This window comes from Peromyscus leucopus, chromosome 3 (assembly GCF_004664715.2).
Source record: "Peromyscus leucopus breed LL Stock chromosome 3, UCI_PerLeu_2.1, whole genome shotgun sequence".
Lineage (NCBI taxonomy): Eukaryota > Metazoa > Chordata > Mammalia > Rodentia > Cricetidae > Peromyscus > Peromyscus leucopus.
Genome location: NC_051065.1, coordinates 124,507,906 through 124,529,443, shown reverse-complemented (window position 1 = coordinate 124,529,443; position 21,538 = coordinate 124,507,906). Strand labels below are relative to the sequence as shown.

Genomic DNA, 21,538 nt, shown 5'->3' with positions numbered 1-21,538 from the left:
CTGGCAAGAAATTGGAATTTCAATATTTGTACTTTTAAAGCTATATCTTGCTGGGCAGTGGTGGTGCACACCTTTAGTCCCAGCACTTGGAGGCAGGCGGATCTGAGTTTGAGGCCAGCCTGGTCTACAGAGTGAGTTCCAGGACAGCAGGGCTACATAGAGAAACCCTGTCTCTAAAAACAAACAAGCAAGCAAACAAAAAACATAAAAAATGAATCATTCTGAGACCAATTTTTCTGCTAAGCCACCTGTTGATATTTTTTTGATCTATATCTACAGATAACATTAAGAGATTTTTCAAAGAGAAGTTATAGTTTAGAGCTGTTTTAGAAAACTCTTTCCCAACTGCATCTTCCTTTTTATTTAATGTCAGAAAAAACAACAAAACAGTACAATAGAAAACAATTAAGAGTTAGGCAGAGAGACGGCTGTGCAGTTAAAGGCACTTGTTGCTCTTCACCTGCACTCAGCTCTCAGTGCCCACATGGTAGCTCACAACCATCCCCTAACTCTAGTTTCAGGAGATCCAGTTCCCTCCTCTGAACTCCGTGGACACCAGGCATGCACAGGGTTTACATATATGTAAGGTCAAACACTAACATTCATAAGATAAAATAAAAATAAACAAAGAACCATATTTATAATCATGAAAATACTTTCTTCAGAACACATAAACAAAAGGTGTAGTTATAATCGCTCGAGCAGTTTAGGGAAAGCTACACAGTTGTCACCACGTCAGCATGTGTAACAAATACCTCATGTCTTGAATAAGAGAGACCCTGAGTGTTGGTAACATAACTCCTGAGTCAGATTTTCTTCTTTCTGGTCCAAGGGCAACTATGTAGAAAAATATTAGCATAGTATTAGGAAAATAACAGTAAGAATTTATACTTTAATTTTTAAATTCTTTCAAGACAGATCTTTCTGCTGTAACCCTGGCTGGCCCTGAACTCACAGAGACCCACCTGCCTCTGCCTCCCAAGTGCTGGGATTGAAAGGGTGTACCACCATGCTTGGCCTATTCATATACTTTTAAAATAAAATTTTAAAAATTTCTGAGATTGCTGAGTGGTGGTGGTATAGGACAATCTCTGTGAGTTTAAGGCCAGTCTGGTCTACAGAGTGAGTTCCAGGACATCCAACGCTACATACAGAGAAACCGGTCTCAAAAAACCAAAAACAAACAAAAATTTCTGAGATTACAATGTAAACATATCACTTCCCTCTATGCCCTCCCGTATGCACCCTCCAATCCCCACACCTCTGCTCTTTCAGATTCATGGCCTCCTTTGTCATAGATATGTGTATGTATACATATTTCTAAATACATAAATACGACCTGATCAGTCTGTATAATGTTACTTGTATGCATGTTTTTAGGGCTGACCATTTAGTATTAATACTTTTCTTAACACAGTAAACAGGTGTGTTCTTTCTAAACAAGCTGTGGCTATATTTGGAAATTTAAAACTAATATTTTTATGAAAGTACATCTAGCAAATAATGCAATATGTGCAAATTCTGGTCACGAGGGTAAGCCATTTAGCTATTCATTCTCATAGTGCCGGATAACTACTCAAAGGCAATGTTGAGAAGTTAAGCTATTAAGTATGTGAGAGCCTTCATCTCTGGACTTATCAACTAGAAAACTATTTATGGCTTTTTTGAGACAATGTCTCATGTATCCAAGGCTGTCCTCTAACCCTGAATGCTAGGACAACATGTATGTGATACTATGCCTTGTTGATGTGATTCTGGGGATTGAACATGCTCAAAACATTTAATGTTTAAACTTTGGAAGATTTCTTTCTTTTCTTTTTTGTTGTTTTTTGAGATAGGGTTTCTCTGTGTAACAGCTCTGGCTGTCCTGGAACTTGCTTTGTAGACTAGGCCTGCCTCTGCCTCCTGAGGGTTAGGTTTAAAAGCCTGTGCCACCATTCCCAGCTTTTTTTTTTTTTTTTTAATATAACTGCTCTGGCTCTTTAGGCTGGTAAATTCCTCCTTCAAAGTTCAGAATCCTAACTACAATGTAGATATCATGCAAAGTGAGTATTTAAATTGAGTTTATAAGGTATATGAGTGATTTTCTTTTCTTTCTTTCTTTTTTTTTAAAGATTTGTTTATTAATATGTATATAATATTCTGCCTGCATGTGCCCGTGCACGCCAGAAGAGGGAACCAGATCTCACTACAGATGGTTGTGAGCCACCATGTGGTTGCTGGGAATTGAACTCAGGACCTCCAGAAAAGCAGTCAGTGCTCTTAACCGCTGAGCTATCTCTCCAGCCTGTGATTTTCTTTCCTTTCCTTCTTTCTTTTTAATTTTGAGACAGGGTCTCACTCTATATCCTTGGCTGTCCTGGAACTATGTAGTTCAGGCTGGCTCAACTCACATAGCTCTATTCCCCTTGGCCTCTCAAATGTTAAGATTAAAAGTGTGCATCATCGTGTTTGGTGAGTCATTTTCTTATAAATTAAATGCTTAAATGCTACCTTTACTTCACTTTATTAAAACCTTTAAAAATTAGATTGATTATAAGTGAGAGTGTTTTGCCTTCATGTATATATGTACACCATGTGCATGTTTGGCATGTGTTTGGTCCATGGAGGTCAGAAGAGGGTATCAACTCCCCAGGAACTGGAGATAAGGATGGTTGTGAACCATCATGTGGTTTCTGGACATCAAACCAAGGTCTGTGGTGATATTTTGTTTGTGCTCTAACAAATTAATCTTGCCTGGAGATGAGAGTATGGAAGTCTGAGGATTTGGCAGAGGCAAGAAGTCTCTCTAGTGGCTGGCTCCTTTACTTTTCTGATCTTTCAGCATTTACCTCAATATCTGACTCCAGGTTCTTATTATTAAGACCAATTAGAATTCGCACTATACAGGCCTTCTAGAAGAGCAACAAGTGTTCCTAACTGTTGAGCTCTCTCTCCAGTTCCACAGTTAACATTTACGGAAGGAGGACAGTGACTTACGGAGCATCACACACACAACCACTGGCCATGATGTGGAAACAGATGTTCAGTCTCACTTCTGATGAGATAGGATGGATTTTTTCCCCCCGAGACAGGGTTTCTCTGTGTAGTTTTGGTGCCTGTCCTGGATCTCACTCTGTAGACTAGGCTGGCCTCGAACTCACAGAGATCTGCCTGGCTCTACCTCCCAAGTGCTGGGATTAAAGGTGTGTGCCACCACCACCCGGCCTTGATGGAATTTTGTATCCTTTCTTCATTTCCATTTTCTCTTCTGTAAACGGAAACTAAACTGAAGCACCACATTTAGCAAATACACGGATGGAACTTAAAATGTGGATTTTGCTTTATATTATAGCTAAATTCTTCTCATGTTTTAGATCCACTGACGCTGAGAAGCGAGGATACAATACTGGAACAGATGCTTGTCTCCTGCCCATGACACCAAGGAAGAGTCAGTGAAAATTTTAGTGTATTGGATCTTTATGTTTTTGGTGCCTGGTGAAATAGCTGGGCTCCTATCTAGCAGGTGTAAAATGACAAGGGGGCTCCAGAGGGTGGTTAGGCCAATCCATCCATGCAAGGTGGGAGTGAATAGGCAGATTAGGGAGGAAATTTTCTTTCTTTTCTTTTCCCTGAGTCAGGATCTCTCTACATAGACCTGGCTATCTGTCCTTGAATTCACAGAGACCCACCTGCCTCTTCCTTCTAAATGCTGGAATTAAAGGGGTGTGCCACAACATCTGGTTTAAGGAAGGTAGTTTTCAAACTGGTACTTTAAAGACTAATCTCTTTGATACTCAGGGAAGTAATGCACATTGAGGAAATTTCAGGGAATATGATAGATTTATCTTCCTATTGAGACCATCCTAGCTTAAGTGTGTTATTAAAGTGAATTATTCTTTGGGGGTAGAAAGTCAAATGGCTCAGAGAATGACTGATGATTCCACATGACAACATAAAATATAGTCACAAAATAGTAAGAGAAACGGTATAATGGCACACACCTGTATTCCCAGCATCTGGAAGGTGGAGGCAGAAGGATCAATTCAAAGTCATCTTTGGCAACAAGAAATTCTGTTTCAACAAACAAACAAAACTAAACAACCTCAAAACAAAATGCTGAGAAGTGGGAGAAGATTATGAAGCAGAAGGAAAGAGTTGAAACTATAATCAGCAAGTTGGCTAGAGGGAATCAACGGAGGACCCAGATAGCTTACGCGATCTCATAGCAAAAGGCGGTCAGGAGGTACAGCTTGGTGACAGAGTGCTTGTATACTATGTGTGAGGCCTGGGTACAACCCTAGCACCAAAACAAATAAATTAAGGAATAATGATAAAGCCTTTAATAAAGCAGCAGCTTCCACAATGGGTGTCCTGTAGGTATAGGAACTGTTAATTTGGACAGGAAATGTGCCCCCCAAAATTGTGTTTATGGCTTAGCCCTCAATACAGTGTTCACATGTGGCACGACATTTGGAAGGTGCTGATTCATCTGGACTCAAGCCTAATCAGTGATCAATTCACTGATGGACTTACAGCCTGATGGCACTGGGAGGTGGCAGAAACCAGAAGGTGCGGCCAATGACCTGGTCAAGCAGGACATTGAGAGCATGCCCTTGAAGGGTATGCTTTGTCCTGCTCCACCTCTGTTCCCCGGCAGCCCTGAAGGGGGCAATGTTACTCTGCCATGCATTTTTAAGTCTAAAACTTACTTTTTAACGCTTCTTTACCATCTGTCTCCCCATTACTGTCTGTTTATCACTAGACTGGAAGTAGCTTAATGGTTGAACGTGTGTTTCTGAACCCTGTGGGGGATTAATAGACTTCCATGCTTGGATGAGTGACTAACTTCTCTATGTTCTATATTCTTATCCATAAACTAGAGATAGTTAAGAGTGGATATCTTGTTTAAATGATCTAATGTTTGGATTAGTGCTCTGTATAAAGTTAGCTCTCAAGATATAGTTTTAAATGTCTGTCTGAAATCTTTCTTAAATATTCTCTCAGCCACAGGCTCAGTGTTCAACAGTGGTTAACCTTTCTATTATTATTCCCTTTTTTGAGACATTCTCACAATATAGCTGTGACTAACTCTGTATTCAGAGATCCATCTGCCTCTGCCTCTGAGGTGTGTACCACCATGCCTGGTCTTCAATACACAAAGGGCCTGGAGAAACTAATGTATAGTGTATGCTCTGTAAATGCTAAGGAAATGTGCAATGGAGGGTCAGATACTTCAACCTTAAGTGTCAGTTTAGAATTTTATTTAAGGGAGAGATTTAGTAAAGAATACTACACCTTTCAATTAGTAAATGGATTGATACTATGATGATATGGGAGAAATAAATTGATCAAATTAGAGGTTATTCAAAGGCTAGCTGTTGGGTAAACTAAGAGTAATAGCCTGTCAGAGCAGAGTGAGCAAGACTCAAAACCAGTATTAAGTATTTAAGTAAAATGTTTCAATTATCACCTTCCTTTAATTTTGTTTTTTTGAGGGGGTAATGAAAATCAAAACCAAGGACTCATACATGTTACACCTGTGCCGTACCAAAATAAATAAATGTGATGAAAGGATGAAAAAAAATAAGCTGGGCGGTGGTGGTGCATGCCTTAATCCCAGCACTTGGAGGCAGAGGCAGGCAGATCTCTGTGAGTTCCAGGACAGCCTGGTCTACAGAGCGAGTTCCAGGACAGCCAGGACTACAACAGACAAACCCTGTCTTGGAAAACACACACAAAAAATGTATGTGCACCCATATTCATATTCTATTGGGATGAAACTGAACCTTTCACATGCTAAGGATGTGTTCTACTGCTGAGCTACATCCCCAGCCATACTATTACAAAATAAAAATAGATTACATTTATTAAATATATGTATGTGTGTTGTGCTCATGTGTTTACACATGTGCCATGGCATATATATGGAGGTCAAGCGGCCAACCTGTGGGAATCAGGCTGAATTCAGTTTATCAGACTTTGGTGGTAAGCATCTTAACCTGCTGGGCCATTTCATCAACCCTACCCTCATTTTTAATGTTATTTAGCCCAGGCCAGCCCCCAACTAACTATGTAGCCAAGATGAACTTGAACTCCTGCTTCCACCTCTACAGTGCCGAGATTGCCCGGTTTACAGGTGTGTACCACTAAGCTGGTTAGTGTGGTGCTGGGGTTCAAATCCAGAGCCTTGAACACACTAGGCAAGCTTTACCAACTGAGCTACATCTCTAGCCCACAAAATATTTTTAAGTCTTCACAGGCTAAATCACCAGAAGTATTAGAGCAATGTTCATAAACTTCACCCTTCTATTGAAACAATAAACACAGACTTCAAAAGCTGTATGGCTTAGGGCTGGTGAGATGGCTCAGCTTTATGAGTGTGTACTGCTCTTGCAGAGGATCCCAAATTTGGTCCCTTCACTCATGTTGGGCAGCCCACAACTACCTGTAGTTGTATCTTCAAGAGACTCGATGCCCTCTTCTGCCCTCCAAAGACATTTACACACATACAATCATATAATTTATATGATATATATATTTTAAAGTTATGCTGGGCAAGTGCTGGTGTGGGAGGCAGAGGTTATCAGGTAGGTCTATGTAGATCTGAAGTCAACCAGATCTACATAGGTAGTTCCAGGCCAGCCAGAGCCACATAGTGAGACTTTGTCTAAAATTAAAAAAAAAAAAAAAAGTTACATGGCTCTTATTAATCTTACTGAGATCACTAAAACAATGTTCTTACATCATTAGCCCTTCACCAATTTGGCAGTACAGCAGAGACATAACTGCATGGACCTTTGATGCATTTTCATTTATCTTTCACTTTAGAATTTGCTGATTCTACCATCAACTGGAGGTCACTGAAGATATTTAGGACTCTGATTTCTAACTGAACCACTCAACATTTGGCCAGTGAAAAGCACAAAAGCTGTGAGTTTTGCCCAGTAGCAGCTGATTCTAACCTCTGAACATTCTCACACGCCTTTTTGGGCATAAGAGTTGAATGCATCTATCTCATCTCAATTGAACCTGGCTTTTCAACATTTCACCCCATGAACAGCTACTTCCTAGGAATTTATTCTCTTTTGAGACAGGGTCTTAATACATACCCCAGGGATGGCCTCGAACTCTAGACCCTCCTGCTCTCACACCTGAAGTGTGGGTATAACCACTATGCTCAGCCCTACTTCCTTTTCTAACCAGGGTAAAACCCACTTACTGGCCTTCTAGTTATGGTCAAGTGAAATTTAGATAAGCTACCTCGCTTATATAGCTTTTCATCCTTAATGGCTACAATTTCTGTTAGATACATAAACCAATGTACTTTTACTTTCTATATAGCAAAAAAGGAAGAAGAGATGGACATGAGGGATCTAAATTGGTATAAATATAGTTATAGCATAGGCCATCAGGACACTGACAAGTCTTTGAGAGGAGGTCCAAGCAATGCAGTATCAAATCCATATTCCTAGCTGTCTTATAAAATACATTTAAAGTGAGGGGTTTTTGTTTGTTTCCTGTTTGTTTGTTTTTTTTAATGAGTAAACTCTGTAGGGTAGTGCTTCCTTGGGTAGAGACAGTGAAGGAAAAAGAATAGGGGATGAACCCAAGGGTGTTCCTTTATTTTCCTTCTTTCATTTTATTTATTTATTTTCAGTATTGAGGATTGAACTCAGTGTCTTACATTTGCTAGGTAAGCACCCTTCCACTGCGCTACATCCCCAGCCTGCAATGTTTTATTTCTTAGGTTGGTGGATAGCTTATGCATTTCTTTAAATCACATAAACAAACACACACACACACACACACACACACACACACACACACACACACACACACTTTTATGGTCTTTAGGTGGAGGTCAAAAGATAATTCTGTGGCGTTGACTTCTCCTAGCATATGAATTCTGGGGATCAAACCTAGGTTCCAGGGTTGGCAGAGGAACCTTTACTCACGGAGCTGTATCACTGATTCTAAGTTAGGGATTCAAAATTTTTTTTTACAGCTGGGTGTGGTGGTACCTTTGATCCCAGCATTCTGGAGGCAGAGGCAGGGGATCTCTGCAAGGTCAAAGCCTAGTCTATATGCTGAGTTCCAGGGCAGCCAGAGCTACGCAGTGAGATCATCTCTCAAAAAAAAGAAACCACTTTTATCTCTGATTTTTTGAAAGAATTTATAATTTAAATAATGGTTCCTAAATGGCTAATTCACTATAAAATCTTTCCCTATCCCTTTTCAGTTTTGGATTTTTTTTTTTTTTTTTTTTTTTTGGATAAGTTCTTACCATGTGGCTCAGACTGGCTCAAATGACCCTCCTACCCCAGCATGAGTACTGACATTACAGCCAATTGCCACCATACCCAGCCAAAACACTTTATTTCTATTAACTTCCTACTGTTAATTCTACGTTTTATGAAGTAGATGGTTATCTTGCATAAAGAAAATCAATATCTGTGCTGTGGATATGACTCAATGGCTGATGCCTTGGGTTTGATCATCAGCACTGCCAAGAAAACACAAATTCTTTGTGAAAAAGATAATGAATAGTTGTATTATTTGACCTAAAGAATCTTATATAATTCTGATTAGCAGAAGAATTATGATATCAATACCATGAGATATCTTCTATAAATTGAAGAATCTGATTCCTAAGCTGAGTGTGGTGATACATGCCTGTAGTCTCAGCTACATGTGGAACTAAGGTGGAATCTATACAAAGTTTGAGGCCAACTTGAGCATTGCAGTAAGACCCCCATCTCAAAATGAAGGAAACAAGCTAAGCAAAAGAATCTGACTCTTGGGGTTGGAGAGATGGCTCAGGGGTTAGGAGCACTGGCTGCTCTTCCAGAGGACCCAGGTTCAATTCCCAGCAGCCACACAGCAGCTCACAACTGTCAGTGACTCCCATTTCAGGAGGTCTGATACCTTCACACCAATGTACATGAGATAAAAAGTTAAATAAATTACATAAAAAAGAATATGACCCTTAAATAGTCTTGGAGATAAATATGTAATTTTTCCTGAAAATTTATTTATGAATACAAGATCCAGGACTTGATCCTGACATTATAAAAAAGGAGGGATAGTGAGATAGAGTAGTGGATGAAGGTACATGCCACCAAACCAAGCAGCCAGAGTTAAATTTCCAGTTCCCACAAAGTGGAAGAAGAGAACTAACTCCTGCAAGTTGTCATTTGACCTCCACATACACATGTCCACATAGAAAAATAACTAAATAAAATGTAACAGAAGATATTAAGATTATTGCCAGGTGGTGATGGCACATGCCTTTAATCCTAGCACTCGGGAGGAAGAGGCTGGTGGATCTCTGAATTCAAGGCCAGCCTGGTCTACAGGACAGCCAAGGCTATACAGAGAGACCCTGTCTCAAAAAAAAAAAAAAAAAAAAAAAAAAAAAAAAGATATTAGTGATGGTCACAAAACTTTTCTATAATAATAATAACAACAACAGTGTATACCATACAATACTGGGAGAACAGACCTGTATAGTCCCTCACAATTAATTGTTTTTGTTCTTCTATATAAACATGATCACTTTGGATAGCTACTATCATTTTCTCTATCTTATAATAAGAAAGCAGAAGATCAGAAAGGTCAAGTGAGTTTTGTAGATTCATATCCTGTAATATTGCTCCTTTTGCTTTATCCTGACAACATGGGTAAATTTTGGATAGAGACGAACCCATCTAAAATGATTCTTCTCATTGTCTCGTACTGTCAACTCTATCAAACCAATCGATCTCAAGCTAGGTATGGTGATCGATGCCTATAATCCTAGCACTTGGGAGATGAAGACAGGAAGACCAAGAGTACAAGGTTAGCCCAGCATACATGAGACTTGAAGCAATTTATCTTACTCCGACACCTTCTTACCTGGTGAATCTGTGAGATGCTCTTGCTTCTCTTCTCTATCCTGAAACTGAATTAGATGTGACCACAAGGCAGACTTCCCCTGAAAGCACAAGACATATAAAATCTTTAAAGAAACAATTCATCAAAAAATAATTTCTCATCAAGACCCTCACTGAAACCCCTCTCAGATATCCCCATTGGCCCAGGTAACAGATCCTGCAGACATCGTTCCACAGGACCAGTCCCTTCACACATTCCAGCAGGTCACAGATGGGGTAGATGTTAGGGTGGGCCAATCTAAGGCCTGGAATGTGGGTCTGGGTGGTAGCTAAGCTGGTCAGTCTGGGCCACTGGGACTACCCCTCAGGCAAAGGGGCAGAGCCAGCTCTTCTAGGCCCATGCCTCAGGGGCCAGCTCTCCCACACCTGTATGAAGGGCGGGCCCTCTCTCCCGAGTGTGGGGCCAGCTCTCCCAACACATGTGAAATTTTGTCCTTTCCTGTTTATCATGAAAGATCCTCAGACCACCTCCTGATCATAGATTGATTTTCTCTCTTTCCTTTTTTTTTTTTGGAGATAGTCTCACTGTATAGGCTTGGCTGGTCTGGAACTCACTTTGCACACCAGCCTACCCCCACCTTTCTCTGCCTCCCAAGTGCTGAGATTATAGGTGCATGCCACTACATTTAACCCAGATTATGTTTCTTCTGCTGGAACTGAATGGCCTGTGGGAATCTAATTATCTTGTGGGATCTTTTTCTTGTTTCATTTCTCATTCATGTGTGGAAGTTAGAGGACAACTTTTCAGTAGAAGTTCTCCTTCTACTAGGTGGGTTCCAAAGATCAAAGTCAGATTGTCAGGCCTGGTGCTGAGCAATCTTGCCAGCCTCAACCTTGCCTTTTTTTTTTTTTTGGTTTTTTGAGACAAGGTTTCTCTGTGTACCCTGGCTGGCCTGGAGCCAGCTCTGTAGACCAGGCTGCCTCCCGAGTGCTGAGATTAAAGGTGTGTGCCACCACCACCTGTCCTTTTTTCCTTTTTCCTATTTTTTTTTTTTTTTTTAATGACAAGGTCTCGCTATGCTGACCAGGCTGGCCTCAAACTCACAGAAATCCACCTGCTTCTGCTTCCTGAGTGCTGGGATTAAAGGTGTGTGTCACCTTGAACAGTTCCTTGATGTGAGTAAGTAAGTCCCTTAATCAGCCATGCCACCAGCACCTCTTGAGTTAGTTACCTGCTTGACCTGTAAGCCATGGCTCCATATCCTCTCCAGCAGGTCACAGAGGCTGGCGATCAAAGTATTCTCTTCCAAGCCAGTGATGTTTGCTTCTCCGTGGCCCAGTTCCACTGCTTCATGTCCCATCTTTTCTACCAGCATGCGTTTTGTCTAAAAACATTATGAATGGTCATAAATTACCACAGCAGTGAAACTCAAAAACCAAGGAATCAATTACTAGCTTAGGAGATCCAGCTTCCTTTCATTACAATTCTAATTACAGATTTTCAGTCACCATGGAGAAAATATCTTAATCTGGTGATCAGCTGGTTGGAGTAATACCTTCAGTATTTTACTATTATGCCAGAGAAATGTTAGGACACCAATGAAACAATAAAATAACATTTGTAAGGCATCATAAGGTTGAAAAAACACACATATAATTTCAATTATTAACTTCTGTAATAGTAGAATTATCCAAGAACTTCTGAAATTGCCTTGAATCTAGAAAATGCACTTTCTGACACTAGATCCTCATCCTGTCACTACAAGTTGACCTTTACTGACTCTAGCATCTTGACAAACTAAAGCTTTCTGCACTTAAGCCAAAACAACAACAGAAATAAGCAGCTCTGCTGTGTGTGCCCTGTGGCTGCTGTTGAAGCCCAACATGACAGAGACCTATTGGGCCTTCATGAAAAACTCTCCCCTTCTGATGCCAATGGGGGATTGAGAGCCCAATATGGCAGCTTTGGAGCTTTGGCAAGCATTAACATAAGCCTAGGAACTGTAGCCGTGTGGATGGATTCTCCAGAAGGTAATGTATGGTAACTGCTTTTTCAAGTATGTTTGAGAACGTGTCACCCAGACACCTTGGAGATTAAGGATAACCCTGAAGGTCACTGACCTCCATTTGTTAACAGTAGCATGCCAACTAAGCCTTTTCATTTTCACAATCCTCTTCAAGCTGGTGTAGTACCTACTTTTCAGGAGTGGCTCTATGCAACATTTATTGGCCTCCTGAAATTCATTTAGCCCCCCTTCGAAGATACCTTAAAATTTATGAGCCTGAATGTAGCCATTATGAGTCAATTAGTTCTGCTCCTTGTGAGCTGCCTGTTTTTTCTTTATGGTTCTTAGTTGTTCTTTTGCAGAGCTGCCAGCTTATGTCATTCTGGGATCAAGAAAAATGAATGGCCAGTGGATGTCCACACGCTCCAGAAGAGAATTTGACATTGCTGCTGCCGTTGTTGCTGTTATAGCAGTGGCGGCCACCGCTGCTACTGTTTCTGGGATTAACATTTCATAATTGCTTACTACAGCTAGCACAGTGGAGACCCTGGCAGCAAAAGTAGCTACCACAGTTAGTTAATCTTTCATTCTATTGGGCATGATAAATTTAATTCAATAGTTATATACATTTCGATTGGCTTTGAAAATTATAAATTTATAAAGTCAAGTTCCATTTGCTTTTGGGATACCATCTTACAAGGACTCCAATTTGCAGTAAGGCTCGTTAAGGAAGGGAATGGCTCAGTTGCCTTTAGCCTACTGGCTATGGGTGAGAAAGGACCTCTGTTGGTCTTTTCTGTGTCGAACACACAGATTGCAAGCCCAGCGCCACTTTGAGATCTTTGGCAGCAGTTAACTCTGCAGCTCACACACGATTGAGCCTGTATGATAATGAGTATTCAGAGATGAGTAATGCCTGGGGGGCGCTCATCAACCTAAGACAGAAGGCCTGTGTGGCCTGGGCAGGCGTCTCCATGACAGGTAAGGTGACCTGCTGACGTCCCACGCAACCCAAGTCAGAAGCTCATTTTTTAATAAAAGGGGGACCTGCAGGGCCCTGGCCCCCGTTTTGGGTAACTGTTGCATTACTTGCTGACCTTGACCTTGATATCCTCCTTATGCTAATTCCCTGCCAGGTTCCACCCTCCTAAATGCTTAAGGGAAGCTCCTTGTCTGTGTATCCTGCATAATGGTGGGCGTTAGCAGCTTAGATGCAAGATTGTAAAACATTGGTATCGAACTTCTGCCCTCTGGGGTTCTCCCATTGTGCTGTAAGCCTGTATTTAAGACCTCTTCCCTCCTTCAATAAACAGCATTCGGCATTAAATTAAAAAAAAAAGTATACAAAAAAAAAGAAAAGAAATAAACAGCTCTAGTTTCTTCCTTCCTTCCTTCCTTTTTCCTTTTTGTTAAGAACTTCCTAGTTTGTGAGTGAACTAGGATTCTCCCCTTTTCCCCCTTTTTTCTCTTCTTTGCTCACAAGAATGTATCAGATACTGAAAACCAGTTTCAGGTAAATTAATTCACATCAACCTTAGCTACTCTTGCACATGTGAGAAAAGCTCCTCTAGGTAGTACCTTGTCTAATTACCTGTATACACTGATATTGAAAACAGTGCTTTTATTGAATATGCTCACAAGTTACTTTAAAGAGCTGAGGTTTTTCATTTATATGGCTACTTCATATAAAGGTAGTTCTGTGAGAGAAGAATTATATTTAATATTCACTGACCTATAACATAGTTAAGATATTTTCCCTTAAGCACATGTGGTAATGTGTATGGACACAGGCAAGGCTTTATACAGGTATATATGTTGCTTTTCACGTAAGAGAGTAACATTCTTTATATAACTTATGAGTGGCTGAACATCATGCTGAAGAGTAAAACAATAGCTAAGGGCTAGGGAGATGGTTGGTGAGTAAAAGTGCTGTCATACCAGCCGGACCACCAGAGTTCAGATCCTGGGAACCCATGTAAAAACTGGATAAGGCGGCACACACCTCCAATCTCAGTGCTACTACTGTAAGATTTGGGATGAAGCTCATGGGACTGCTATTTCAAACAGCTGTAGTAATGGCAAAAAACAAGAAAGACCCTGCCTCAAAATGAGTTGGATGGTAAGAACTGATTTCCACATGTATGCCTACACACACACACACATACACACACTTACTCCATATACTGTACAATAGTTAAAAAGATGAGAAAAGCCAAGCAAGGCTCCCATGTCATTGATACTGCGGGCCATGGAGACTTCATGGAGATTCATGACTTCAGTGAAGAGGATATCTGGTCTATGTTACAAAAAAGTTTCTTTTGAAGCCTGGATAGGTGGCTCAGTGGTTAAGGGCAATGGATGTTCTTACAGAGGACCTGGGTTTGATTCCCAGCACCCACATGGTAGCTCACAACCATCTGTAACGCCAATCCCAGAGGATCTGATGACCTCTTTTGGCCTTCATGGGCACTGTCCACATGTAGCACAAAGACATACATACAGGCAAAACACTCATACTCATAAAAAAATAAAATAGTCAACTTTCCTTTCAGAGAAGCTGCAGGCACAAATGAGGTCGACTGATCTCATCTTAGATAGATATGAATGCACACTGTCTGGCAGCAGTATACGTACCTTCATTCTGCATTCTTTTAGTAAGCCTTCTACAAATTTCCAGTTGGTTTGTGCAATCACAGCAGGTGAGAGATCTGACAGTTTTGGTTGCCTCATGTTCTTTCCTAAGCTTCGTGCCTCTTGCATATATTTCTAAAAATTAGGAGTATTTTAAATGTGTAAATATCATATATTTCTTTTCTACTTAAAACTTACATGAACAAATACAACAAGCAAGATGTAAAAAAGGCCTTAAGTGTGTGAATATAACAGCAATTAAGATTTTGGTGCTCTTGATAGAAGACAGAAGACATGTGTACTCCTCCTGAAACCAGTTAACTCTTGTGAAAAGGAGAGTGACAGAAACATTATTAAGTTGAAATTCACACAATACCAGGAGTTTCATTGAGTTTAGTCTTTTTAATGGGACCACCAAAATTATGATTAGTTAGGATCTCGAGTTAAGAAAAAAAAAACATTTAGGTGTCTAGTTTAGTCTAACGTTCCACAGAAAAGGTTGCTGGTCTCCTCTGTTCCACTCCTCTCAACAGAGACTTCAAATCCCTCAATCATCTGGGCACTGCTCTCCAGCCAAATTCCTGGCTCTAATTAACTTTCAATAGTACCAGAATTGTGTTGTAACTAATTTTTATGACCTCAATGATATCGGCGAACGTCTAATGTTGCTGCAATCACTGCATGATGCATGCTATATAGTTCGCAGAAAAGGCTGAAAAGCATTATGTGCTCCAAACATGGGACCTGGGGATGAGGTGAGTGGGAAGATTCTACTGAGATGTTTGCATAAAACCTTCCCTTGACTTGTTCTATGATCCCTAGTTTTATGCCCAGAATCCTCTGTTGACTTTGGGGTAACACACACACACAAAACAAAAAAACAAAAAACAAAAACATAAAAAGACAAAAAACCATTCCAATGTTTTTGAACTTGTTTAGTCAATTTCCATAAAAGCCAAAAACGGGTTATAGCTCAGTTGGTAGAGAGCTTGCTCATCATGCACAGGACTTGTGATCAATCCTGAGCACCACATAAACCATGTTTGGTGGTGCATACAAAACCCTGGTTTGATCCCCAGCACCATATAAAAACTGGGTGTGGTGGAGTTGGAGAGATGGCTCAGTGGTGCTGAGTGTGTATGATTTTGCAGAGGACTTGAGTTCACTTTACAGCACCCACATCAGGTAGCTCAGTTAACTCCAGCTCTAGGAGTATGTGATGTCTCTGGCCTTCATAGGCACCGGCACTCAAGTAAACACAGCCCCACACACATGAATATAATTTAAAAATAAAAGTAAAGGCCAGGTGTGGTGGTGTACATCTTTAATCCCAGCACTAGGGAAGCCAAGATAGCCTGACTTCTGTAAGTTGGAGGCCAGCCTGGTATATAACAGGGAGCTTCAAGACAGTCAAGTATATATAGTGAGGCCCTGCCTCATAAAACCACCACCACATGATAAATAATGTTAAATTATTAAAAAAACAAACTGGGTATAGCGGTGTATGTCTTTTTTGTTGTTGTTCTTGTTTTGTTTTTCAAGACAGGGTTTCTCTGTGTAGCTTTGGAGCCTGTCTTGGAACTCGATCTGTAGACCATGTTGGCTTCCAACTCAACAGAGATCTGCCTGCCTCTGCCTTCCAAGTGCTGGGATTAGAGGTGTGCACCACCACCACCCAGCTCAGTGGGAAAGGAGGGTCAGAGGTTCAAGATCATCTTTAAACACATGCCAGCCTAGGGCAGGCTAGGATACATGAGACCCTGTCTCAAAAACAAAAATAAACAGAGGTGATTGTTTTTCAGAGGACCTCAGTTTGGTTCCTAGCATCCACTTCAGGAAGTTCACAACCATCTGTGACTCCAGCTATAAGAGATTCAGTGCCTTCTGAGGGCTCTGCACTTCTGTAGTGTGCGCACACGCACGCGCGCGCGCGCGCACACACACACACACTGACTCAGGATTTGAATGTCAGTCTTACTGCTAACAGCATAGAATTACTTGTGTGAGTACACTCCAGCACAAGCAGGCAGCAAACACAAGAAGAAGCAGAAAGCAAAACATGCTACATGCACTCATGTGTGGGCTATTCAAGAAACACCAAAGACAGATTCAGGAACATCTCGTGAAGCACTTTCAAGGCAAAGGACATACCAGGCAGCACTCAGAGAAGGACTTTTTAGGAAGCCGTGCAGGAGGAGTTGGGCCCTGATCCCACTCCCAGAATGCCATGGAGTTCTGACAGACCAAAAGTCCCCCGGAAGGCTAAGATGATGGCGATGTTTCAATGACAGAAAAGTAGAAAAAGGGAAAAAAAAAAAAAAAAAAAAAAAAGGAAAAGAGAAGCAAAACCTGCATGCACATGATAAGACCACAGCAAGTGGGATGGTGAAGGCAAGGCAACAAACAAGAGAGGCTTCAGTTTGGAAGGATGCTTTCCATCCTATTTCTACACACTTGAGCTTATAAAACAGCAAAATTTTTGTTTGCATTTTTCTTTTGATCACAAGAAACAAAATAATTATTTAAACATAATTTGAATTTTATTTTCAATGAATACAAATAAAGCATATAGATCTTAATCTAAAAACAGCTCTGACACTTCTAAAAGATGGTGTCAGCAAGCCAAAGAATATGTTAATATATCTTTACTAAGCTTAAATTATATTTGAAACTTAGATATATGTGTATCTCAATATTTCTCCCTTCAGGAGACCTACTGACCAAAAATTTACTCTAAATAAAGCTTCTATTAGATTTACTACACAGAAATAAAGCCCTAGATGAACAAAAGGACAAAACTGGAAAAATGTTTTCTGCTACACTTCAGTATAAAAATAATATTTTAAAATAAGTTAAACTGTTTTTAAAAGAACTTGAGAGATCATGAATACTGACAGCCCCTGGGTGAGTTCTGTGATCTCCCCACTGGACCACATACCTCCCGTAAGTCGTTGTCCAGTCCCATGTGTTCAGAATGCTGGCGGAGCCGTTCTTTCCGGCGCTGTGCCGTGGCACTTCGACTCACCCAGCGACTGGAAGATAAATATACCCAAGACAACATAGATTAAAAAACTAACCAAATTAATTTTCTTAAAAACAGAAAGAATGGGCTGGGCAGTGGAGCCTCATGCCAATAATCCGAGCACAGATCTTTGAGTTGGAGGCCAGCCTGGTCTGTAGAGTGAGTTCCAGGACAGGCAGGACCACATACAGAAATCCTGTCTCAAAAAAACAAAACCAAAACCAAACAAAAAACAAAAACACCAGCCTCCTCCAAAACAACTACAAAAAACCAAAGCAACAACAACAACCACCCAAAAAGAATGAACCATTCCACACAAAAGGCTGGCAACAGCCATTTTCTTCTTGCCTTGTTTTTAGTTTGGACAGTCTCGCTGCACATTAGTCTGGCCTTGAAATCACGATTCTTTTGTCTTCTGTGCCACCATACTCAATTCTTTCAACCAATTCTTTTCAAAATAGGTTTAAAGTTATAATTTTAGATACCATTTAATTTACCCATCCAAAGCACTCAATCTAATGGGTTTTGGATATTCACAACTATCACTACAATCAGTACTTTTTAAAAATTGAGATTAGGGACTGGAGAGAGCCCTTGCTGCTCTGACAGAGAACTGAGTTTGGTTTCAGCACCCACATTGGGTGGCTTACAACCACTTGTAACTAGCTTTCAAGGACCTGATGCCCTCTTTCAGCCTCCATGGGTATCCACAGTCACTTGGCATATACTCACACAGACACAGATGGACACAAACATTTTTTTAAAACTAAAAAATTGAGATTTTAAAAGGGGAGTGCTAAATATTAGATATACATACACATAATAAACATAATAAGACAGATTTTTTTTTTTTTTGTAAAAGACATGGTCTGTGTAGCTCTGGTTGTCCTGGAACTCACTATGTAGACAAGGCTAGTCTTGAATTCAGAGATTCTCCTGCCTCTGTCTCTCCAAGGCTGAGATTAAAAGTGTGCACCATCACACCCAGCATCAAATCAGATCTTAACTCAAGTTGATCCTTGATTATATCAGATGTATGCAAGTCTCCCTGATGTGTTCCAAGTAAATGTTATACTTAAATATCTTTAGCAAAAAGAATATTCTCAAAGTCCATAATTTATAACAAATTAATTGTAGTGTCCCAAAAGAAAAATTTTTTGAACTTTCCACTTAAAAATATTAATTTTTTTATTATTAATATATATGTCTGTGTGTAGGTATGTGCCTGTGAGTGTGGGTGCCCATGCATGGCCTAAGATCCTCTGGAGCTGGAGTTACAGATGGTTAGGAGCCAAACTGGGTCCTCTGCAAGAGCAATATATGATCTTGAACACTAAACCATCTCTCCAGGCTTGACTGTCAACTTTTTAAAGGGATATCTTTCTAAACTTAAGGCTCTTTTGTGTCAGTGAGCTAGGATATGATTACTCTGGGCTCTAAAATTGTATGATAGTATTTCTATGAAATGGTGGCCTATATTATAAGATATTTTATGAAAAACTTAAAAAAAATTATTTCATGTGTATCTGTGTTTTGCCTGCATGTATGTCTGTGTGAGGATATTGGATCCTCTGGAATTGGAGTTACAGACAGCTGTGAGCTGCCATGTGGATGCTGGGAATTAAATCCGAATCCTCTGGAAGAGCAGCCAGTGCTCTTAATGGCTGAGCCATCTGTCTAGTCCTGACCTCAGAACTCTGAAACATTTCCATCTAATGTGCTAATGCCCACCTCCTGGTACACTAGCTCTTCTGCTGTTTTCCCGTCAGTTCTGGCCTAAGGACCAAGGAAAATCATACAAAGTACTCCAAAAGCAATGTCCTTTTCTCTGTAATGTTTTTCTCCCTTCCAACCTTGCTCAACAGATCCCCAAATCCTGGGAAAACTGTCCTTGATTCCTTGGTCTCCTGCCATACCAAGACCTGCTTTTCTTTATGACGTGAATATCTCCATATGCCCTTTATCAACTGTCTTATTCTCAACAAAGACTTTTCAATTCATCCTGAAGTGCTACCACTCAACTGATGGAAATACAACACAAAATGTAATTTCTACAGCTTATTCTTATAAAAACTACATGGCATAAATAGCTCACAATAAATAGAACTTAACAGAGAGAATGTATAAAGACCTAAGTGCAGACCTTTAGCACAGAGGTCTTGAAAATGGTCCTGCGGGAGAAGGAACTTGCCTCCAAGCCTGATGACCCGATGAAGTGAGAAGGCTAACTCCCAAATGTTGTCCTCTGGTCTCTGCATGTACACCATGGCATGTGTGTATTCCCCCCAATAAATGTAGTTTAAAAAGGAAAAACAGTACATGTCAAATGTAGATGTAACCAATGTCTTATTAAATAAGAAACAGAACCAATGCAAAGAAGAAAGCCAAGAGATCAGACCTAAGAAGAGCCTTACCCGTCTGCTGCAGCTAGCCTCTTCAGCCAAGAGAGACCTCCTTCCTATGTGTTTGTCTTTATATAGACTTTCTGTTCTGCCTTCTCATTGGTTGTAAACCCAACCACATGACCGCCTCGTCACTGCCTGTCTGTACAGACCTCCAGGTCTTCTATGGTTGGTATTGAGATTAAAGGCATTTGTCTCCAATGCTGGCTCTATCCTTGAACACATGGATCTCTGCTTTTGGAATGCTAGGATTAAAGGTGTGCGCTACCACTGCCTATCCTCTATGTTTAATATTGTGGCTGTTCTGTCTCTGACGCCAGATAAGTTTATTAGCATGCACAGTATTTGGGGGAATACAATACCACAGTCAAAAATAGTTAATACGAGCCGGGCGTTGGTGGCGCACGCCTTTAATCCCAGCACTCGGGAAGCAGAGGCAGGCGGATCTCTGTGAGTTCGAGGCCAGCCTGGGTTACCAAGTGAGCTCCAGGAAAGGCGCAAAGCTACACAGAGAAACCCTGTCTCAAAAAACAAAACAAAAACAAACAAACAAACAAAAAAACCAAAACAAAAACAAAAAAAATAGTTAATACAAATTTCACAGGGACTGAAAACAATCAGGTTTGATCTGAGCATGGAGGCACACGTTTACAACCCTACCTCTTGGAAGATGGAGACAAGGGACGGTGTGTTGCAGGCCATCCTAAGCTACTTGGTGAAACTTGGTCTCAATGAACCCCAAACTAAACTAACCAACCAACCAACCAACCAACCAACCATCTGAAATCCTCTTCCCAAAACAAATTAGGGTTAATAGGCAGGGTGGTGCAAATAAATATCCTATTTAATTTTCTTTCCAAAACAGGGAAATGAGGACTAAGATTACTGGGGGAGGAGAGTGTGGGGTCACAGTGCTGCCAGTAGGCTTCTGGGGCGGGTGGTGTGCAGTGCCCTGGAGCTTGTGTGGGTCCTGCCCCCTGCCCCAGATGCACTGTCCAGCTGCACAATCTCCCTCACTCTTAGAAACAGGATATCCAAGATGAGTCTCATCAATATTCCAGTATTTATGGTGCTTCAGAAACCTTGAACCAGTTCAATGATTCACTACATTAAGTATTTGCATGTAAAGCTGTTTGAGCAAAGTATGTCATACTGTATGACACATAGTAGATTGAAATGTCACTTTAATAAAGGAATGTACAATACAGAGATAGAAAGATGATGGAGAAAAGCAGAATTAGAGATGCTTCAGCAGCAACAGGTTTGAGAGTGTGGCTTCACAGCTGACAAAGGAGCATGTTGTTGCCAAGCAGGGCTGGTGTTCGGGCCTCTGCGAGGCTCAGGCCACCACCTGCCCACCTTGCCTCATTGCTGTCTGCTAGGCTGGTGCCATCTGGGGCATGGAGTGGCTGCTCACCTTCCTGCAGGGGGAGAGCACGGGGCCATGGTACTTACAGGCTGCAAACACAACAATCGTGCCCAGGGTACCAGTGGGGTGGCTGTCACCAAGGGCAGGGTGGTATACAGAAGACTGGAGCAAGCACAGGTCTTGCCACCAGTCATGCTGCCCAACTGCACTATGACCCTGACTCTGAGCAACAAGATATCCAAAATGAAGAATGG

The 21,538-nt window shown here is 40.9% G+C and overlaps 1 protein-coding gene across 6 annotated transcripts in view; it reads right to left on the bottom strand.

The window, feature by feature from the left end:
- Dennd5b (DENN domain containing 5B) overlaps window positions 1–21,538 on the bottom strand; it is a 136,291-nt gene that overhangs the window by 27,918 nt on the left and 86,835 nt on the right. For 5 of the 6 annotated variants that reach the window (XM_028892419.2, XM_028892416.2, XM_037203962.1 and 2 more), the window contains 5 exons: window positions 17,430–17,523; window positions 14,495–14,626; window positions 11,087–11,239; window positions 9,877–9,955; window positions 756–837 (listed from right to left, as the gene is read on the bottom strand). In XM_028892419.2, the coding sequence (XP_028748252.1) occupies window positions 756–837; window positions 9,877–9,955; window positions 11,087–11,239; window positions 14,495–14,626; window positions 17,430–17,523 (540 nt within the window). The remainder of the gene's footprint in view (window positions 1–755; window positions 838–9,876; window positions 9,956–11,086; window positions 11,240–14,494; window positions 14,627–17,429; window positions 17,524–21,538) is intronic. The other variant, XM_037203964.1, reaches the window with a different exon arrangement.